Consider the following 7496-nt stretch of genomic DNA (forward strand, 5'->3'; position numbering starts at 1 on the left):
GAAGAAAAAAAAAAAAAAAGACTACAACGTACTACAAACAAATTTATCGATTAATTCCAGAGAAAGAAAATAATATCAAACGACGTTAATTATTATTATTATTATTATTATTATCGATTAAGAAAAAGAAAAAAATATATATATTTTTTTTTTAATATATATATTATATATATATAATTAAATAAATATAATATATATAATAAAATTAAATACATATATATATATAATTATATTTATTATATTATTATTATATTTATATATATATACGTATAAAAAAAAGGGGTGTGTTGTATACAATAATTGTAAATTTGAATTTTTCTTACAAAATTTGGCTAGAAATCTTTTCGATGTTTTCTTTCTCTCTCCCTCTCTCTTTCTCTCTCTCTCTCTCTCTCTCTCTCTCTCTCTCTCTCTCCTCTTTCTTCTTTTAGTCTCATAAAGAATGTTTCTTAATTAAGTGTTCCTCTCGTTTGAATATCGTCAAGCATGAAACTCTCGTCAAGTTTATAAAACTTTGATTTTGTTAGAAAATCGATCTTACGTACATATGTATATACATATCTATCTACATACATATATACATACGTATGCATATATATATATATATATATATATATATATATATATGCCTATACTTAAGTAGTAATTTATATTTAACGAGGGCCGAACTCAAAGTCTATCCGGAATGATCTAACGGGTGTTTTATCCCAAAAAGTATTTTCAACTTTGAAGTTTAGTACGATGTATTTACTTCCAAGAAGAAAATACACGATGCATCTGACGGATTCTCGCATACATTAACGTAGGATCGAACATGCATCCTTAACGTTACACTTCTACAATGTACATATATATATATATATATATATATTATGTAGATAAGTAAGACAAATGTCAAAAATCGATAATCGAGTAGAAAGCTCTTCAACTTTGTTGCTTTGTTTCTATTCCACACCCGTTAGATGGAACGCCTCGATGATTTTCTATCATATTACCTCTACTTACTATCATGTTCCTAAGAGACATAGTATTCCATTCATTTAAAATGCGTCTGTGTCGTCGTTTTTAATCGTCGTTAAGAGAATATAGGGAAAAAAAAAAGAAAAAAAAATAAATAAATAAATAAATAAAAAATAAAACATTAATTCTATTTATCTCATATATGTTTTTCGTTTTATTTCTTATTATTAGACAAAATATCTTTCGTGTATAATGGAAAATAAAAATTCTATATATTCTTGTAACGTTGGAATGATAAATTTTATAAAAGAAAAAAAAAAAAAAAATTATACAAAAATAATATTCGTATATATGATACAAATGTACGATCTTTCGCAAATTTTCTAACGAAATTAAATATATAATAAAATTCATAAAAATTATATGACCTGAAAAATATATTATCTTACGAAATTTCGAACGAACTTAAAATATATATATATATATAGATATATATATATATATATTTCTTTTATTTTATATTAAATAATTGTAAATATAATTTATAAACATAATATATATATATATATATATATATGTGTGAATAATTTTTTAAGATAGTAAATGAAATATTAAATGAATAAAAATTTATGAAACTAATACGGCAGGTTGATATATAAAAAAAATATATATATATATTATTTTATATTAAATAATTTAAAGATAATTTATACACGTAATATATATATATATATATATATATATATATATATGTGTGTGTGTGTGTGTGGGTGTGTGTATGTGGATAATTTGTTAAGATCGTAAATGAAATGTTAAATGAATCAAAATTTGTAAAACTAATGCGACAGATCGATGTATAAAAAATACAAATCACAATCCTTTCGTAGAATTCTTTCGCTACGTGATATAGACATGTATTTGTTATGTTTAAGTCGTAGTAGGAAACGAGCAATCGTGTGGTCTCTTGTGAATTGAAAGAGGTACTAGGAGTGCACGTGCCTTGGCACCAAGCATTTAGGGTTAAATGTCGCTGAAGGGGTTTCGTGTACGCGTGACTCTACGTGCCACGTGCCACGTTTAAGAAAACGCGTCCCTGCTTTCTCGAGACGTGTATTCTAAACGTGATTACGATTAACGTCTATTCCAAAGACAGAAGAAAAAAGAAAATAGAAAAGAGAAAGCGATTTTTACGCGATACATTTTTAAAAGTTTTTAATACACAAATGAAACAGTTATCAAACGATTGATTCGTTGAAACGATAATACCGCAGGTTTTTCTTTTTTTCTTCTAATCTTTTTTTTCTTTTTTTTTTTTTTTTTTTTTTTTTCATTCTCGTTGCAATTAAAGCACAGTCTTTATCAACGCGCAATAATCCGATAATTAACGAGTTAATAATTATAACGTTAACGAACAAGTTTTTATACCATAATGTCGAATATTCTTTATTTTTTTTTTTTTTTTTTTTTTTTTTTTCTTTTCTTTTCTTTTTTTACTTACGTTTTTCTCTTTTCTTTTTCTATGTTCTTCCTCTACTTCTTTTTCTTCGCGTTGAAAATTTTTTGATAAAGCTCTATTTCGATATTATTCCGATAATAAAAAATAAGATTGTAGAATCACAAGTTTATCAATTTGTTAATTAATAATTCAAAAGTTATAATACGATCTCTCTTTGAAGAATTAAAAATTGATTCAAATGTTATTTAGAACTACGAAAGAGAGAGAGAGAGAGAGAGAGAGAGAGAGAGAGAGAGAGAGAGAGAGATAGAAAGAGAAATCCTAACTTGAACAATCTAATCCAGGAATCTCTTCGATGCCAAATTCTATGGCACCGATTTAATCTTCGTTAAAACCGCGAAAATTCGTAGACAGTAAAGGGTTCTCTCCATCCACGTTCGCTCTCAAATATTCCGATATTTAGCTGCGCGAATAGTTTCGAAACGTTTGGCTATGAGCGTTACCAAATATTCCAATAAACCGTCGTCGTGTTCGTATCCCTAATCTGTTCGAAAATTCACATTAACCATTAATGAAATTAGTCCGTCCATGATTATATCGAGCTATTAAATTTATTGTGTAACAATATAAAGAAAAAAATAAAACAAAAAAAAAGAAAAAAAAAAATCTCGGTCGATAGATTTTAATTCTGAATCTAATATTCAGATAAATTGTGTGACTCTGCTCCTTTTTTTTTTTTTTTTTTTTTTTTTTTTTTTTTTTTTTTTCCTTTTTTTTTGTTTTTTTTTTTTTTTTTTTTTTTTTTTTTTTCTAACGTAACGTCCGAACACGATTTTCTTTTATTCTTATTTTTATTTTTTTGGCATGGTTTTTTTCTCAACGATTTTCTTTCTTTCTTTCTTTCTTCTTTTTTTTTTTCTTAACTTTTTTTTATTTATTTATTTATTCTTCTTTTTTTTTTTTTTTCTTTTTTTGTTAATACATCCTTCATTGTCATCTCGTTTTCGAATATTTTTAATATCTCCGTCATATAGACGAGAATGTAATACAGAATTTTTCTTATTTTTCTTTGCTTGCTTTTGCGTTTTCTTTCTCTCTTTTTTCTTTTTTTTTTTTTTTTTTTTTTTTCTTTTTATTTTTCCTTTTTCTTTTTCTCTCTTTAATATCCATGAAAGAGAAAGAACAAATATATAGGATTATAATTGGATAAAATCCGTATATGCTTGCGTATTAAAAAATTTATCTTATTGTCCAATAGCCATTTGATTATCTCTTTTTAAATTCGTATATTTTTTTCTCTATCTCTCTCTCTCTCTCTCTTTTCTTGTATCTCTATCTTTTTATATTTTTTCGTTACCAACTTTCAAACGAGATCAAATCGAAGATCACATAATTCTCGCTCGAGCGCTCCCGTCGTTATTATATATCCGTAAATTCCGTTTCTCCTACATTAAATCCTTTCGATTTAATCGAAGCATTACGGAAATCGATTCCAATAGCTTTTTAAATAGTTAATCGCATCAGAATTTCATTAGAACGAATCCTATATTCTTCGGGGGGAGATAGGAGGGGATGGGTGGTGGGGATTTGAAACGATGTAAATCTCTGGACATTCTGCCGAATGAAATTTCAACGTATGAAACATCCGACAAAGATATCATGGATAAATGGAGAGGATATTGTGAGACGGGTTATAATAATAATAATAATAATAATAATAATAATAATACGCATGTCATAAGCATGGGATGGGATGGGATGGGATGGGGGATAAGGGGGTGTATGTTTTACAAGAAGAATACAGAAAAAATGTATGTGACATTGAAAGAACGAATATATCAGAAAGATGATAATAAATTGTGAAATATTTCATGGGAATGCGAGAACGAGCTTGTCCTTTTTTCTTCTTCCCCCACTCCTTTTTCTTTCGTTTATTTTCATCTTCTTTTTTTATTTTTATTAATTTATATATATATATATATATACATAAAATAAAATTGTTCAAATGAAATTGTTTTTTTAAAAAGAAAAAAAAGAAATCATTTCTTAATAAAAATGCATACACCTAAGTGAATCTTGCGCAAAGAGCGATCAAAAAAAAAAAAGAGAAAAAAAATAATAAATGAAATAAAATCAAGTGATGAGAAAAAAACAAATAGAGAGAGATATAGAGAGAGAGAGAGAGAGAGAGAGAGAGAGAGAGAGAGAGAAAGAGATAGAGTAAAGTAGTAAAATGTAAATTAAACGACGAACTATCGAGTACTCTTCGTCGTCGTCGTAGTCATAGTCGTAGTCATCGTAGTCGTAGTTGTAGCCGTCGTCGTAGTCGACCTAATAGTCGTTTCTTAATTCACGAGTAGTCGAATCACTTTAAAGCATATTTCCCTTCTCTCTCTCTCTCTCTCTCTGGTTACTTCAGTAGCTAGATAAGTCTCAGTTACTCCTCTTACCGTGTTTGCATCCTCTTCTCGTTTGCTTTCAGGAGAAGAGTCAGGTGGTTACACGGGAAAGCCATTGCCCACTTACAGGCCGGCATCGCAATTGGTTCCTTTGGGTGGCTCTGCAAGACTCTTCTGCGAAGCTTATCTCGGTAAAGTGGAACTTCCTGATGCCAAAAACTCCGTGACCTGGTCAAAAAGCGACAGTAACGTAACATTACCAAGCCATGGTAGGATAGCACAGCATAGAGTATCCAGGTAAATCCACTAAAATATATATATATATATATATACTACATATTTGTGTGTGTATGTCTGTGTATGTGGAAATATATAGAACTTTGTTTGCAAAGATGTTTAAGTTTGAAAATGATATTTAGAACATATGACTATTATGTTTACAACAAGAAGTAATATACAATATACGTATAACGTATTACTACAAACAAGATAATGAAATGATCTTTAAAATATACGCGCTATGTACTCTCTTGTAAGAACGTACAAATATATATTACAATATGGAAGAATAAATATTTATCATAAATAGATAAAAATAAAAAGATATATATTATATGTCGCAAGTATATAGAAAAATTCTATAATTACATATAATAGTAGATAATAATATTATAACGTCCTTGAATATTTTCATAATCATAATCGATCTAATTTCACACTCTATTTCCAATCGAAGAAAATAACTTAAACGTTAATTATATATGTACCATGTACATGTATTCTGCATGTAAGCTAAGAACAGAGAAAGAGAGAGAGAGAGAGAGAGAGAGAGGGAGACAGAGACAGAAGTCTTAGTAAGAGAGAGATAGGAAGAGACGTATGCAAGATGTCTCGTTGAAGTGATCGTTTATTTTGCCTATCGTTCGAACTCGAGCTATTACCGAGTACGATCCAACGATACTCTAGAATGTACGAGAATACTGAGAAAACGGAGATTGCAAAGTTACAAGCTAGTAGTAGTAATAGAGAGAGTGAATGAGAGATTGAGAGAGAGAGAGAGAGAGAGAGAGAGAGATGTTAGGGTGGCATTTAGGGGTGCAGTATTGCCTCTATATATGCCGTGAGCAATAATTCATACGTCCGAGACACACGAAGTTTCGGAGTAGCTAAACTCCTATCGAGTTTATATAAGCGTGCGTGTGTTACATACATACTTCTATCTATCCATCTATTTATGTATATATATATATATGTGTGTGTGTGTGTGTGCCCCTCTCTCTCTCTCTTTCTCTCTCTCTCTCTCTCTCTCTCTCACTCTCTCTTTCTCTCTATACCAACCAAGCTTGCTTGCCTCAGGTTCGAACGAGTTTCCAACTCCAATCGCGAACGTTTTCGAACGGTTTATAAGCTCCTCCTTGCAATGGAGAGATATCGTTTCATAGATGTTCCCAACGCGAAGTTATATCTCTACTTTCAATTTTATTTTCTTCATCGATCATTTCAAATATCATTCCTTTCCTTCGTATATCGCCAAGATTTTTTTCTTCTTCTTCTTCTTCTTCTTCTTCTATCTTTTTCTTTCATCCCCCAATTTATAGAAGCATCATCGCTTTAGGATAAGAATTTTCTTTTTAACGTTAATCATTGGACTATTAGAAACGACTTATTTTTCATCGATTTTATTTATTTATCTATTTATTTATTTATTTATTTATTTATTTATTTATTTTATTATTTGTATTGTTTTTTTTTTTTTTTTTTTTTTTTTTCTTTGAAATATTCTTTAACGTCAAATCAATCGATTGTATTGGTATTGAATGATGTTAAATAGTACTCTTTTTTCCGAGGAAATATTGATGTGTGTGTGTGTGTGTGTGCACGTATGTATGAATGAAATGTATCCTATCGTGATTACAATGATCGATAATTGTACTGTGATAAACGTCATGATATTTTTGTTCTAATGATAACCTAAAAAAAAAAAATACTTCTCATTTTGACATATGAGAAGTACAGTTTAAGAGAACGAGTTAACATTAAATATATATACATATATATTATCAATAATTCTTATAAAAGTTATTAATAATTATTATAATTTTTAAATATATATATATATATGAACCTTTCAGATGCCAAATCGATTGAATTCATTTTTTGAATTAAAAAAAAATTTAATTGTTAGAGCGACTCGATAAAGTCCATACTTTTTCAAATTTATAATGAATTTCTCCAATTTACATTTATTTAATACGATTAAAATGACAAAATTTGATTGACCATCGAAAAAAAAAAAAAAAAAAAAAAGGAAAGAAAAGAAATAATTTATTTCAGAAGACAATCTGATTTTAATACGTACTTCAATTTAAATCATTTTCAATAATAATACAATTCAAATGCGCGACAGCATTAGCAAACGTATGACAGCAAGTCCTTCATTAACATTCTACAATGTTTATTTGAATTTTGTATTTTAAAGATAATTTTAAATAGTAATTTATATTATTTCATCATTCAATTTCTATATTTCTCCATTATGAGTTTTATGGGATTAATCGATTTGACATGTCGTCACATATATAAATATATATATATATATAATCAATTTGTAGAAAATTAATATTCGACAAAGTATTATTATATTTCTTTTTATTTTTTTTTTCTTTTTCTTTTTTTTTTTG

The 7496-nt window shown here is 28.1% G+C and overlaps 1 protein-coding gene across 1 annotated transcript in view; it reads left to right on the forward strand.

Moving 5' to 3' along the window:
• Positions 1-3988: 3988 nt before the first annotated feature.
• The window catches only part of LOC124951727 (single Ig IL-1-related receptor-like), a 43420-nt gene continuing 39912 nt past the window's right edge, over positions 3989-7496 (forward strand). Inside the window, exons 1-2 of the mRNA XM_047500535.1 lie at positions 3989-4097; positions 4854-5112. Coding sequence (XP_047356491.1) covers positions 3989-4097; positions 4854-5112 — 368 coding nt within the window. The remainder of the gene's footprint in view (positions 4098-4853; positions 5113-7496) is intronic.

Source organism: Vespa velutina, chromosome 9 (assembly GCF_912470025.1).
Source record: "Vespa velutina chromosome 9, iVesVel2.1, whole genome shotgun sequence".
In the NCBI taxonomy this organism is placed as follows: Eukaryota; Metazoa; Arthropoda; class Insecta; order Hymenoptera; family Vespidae; genus Vespa; species Vespa velutina.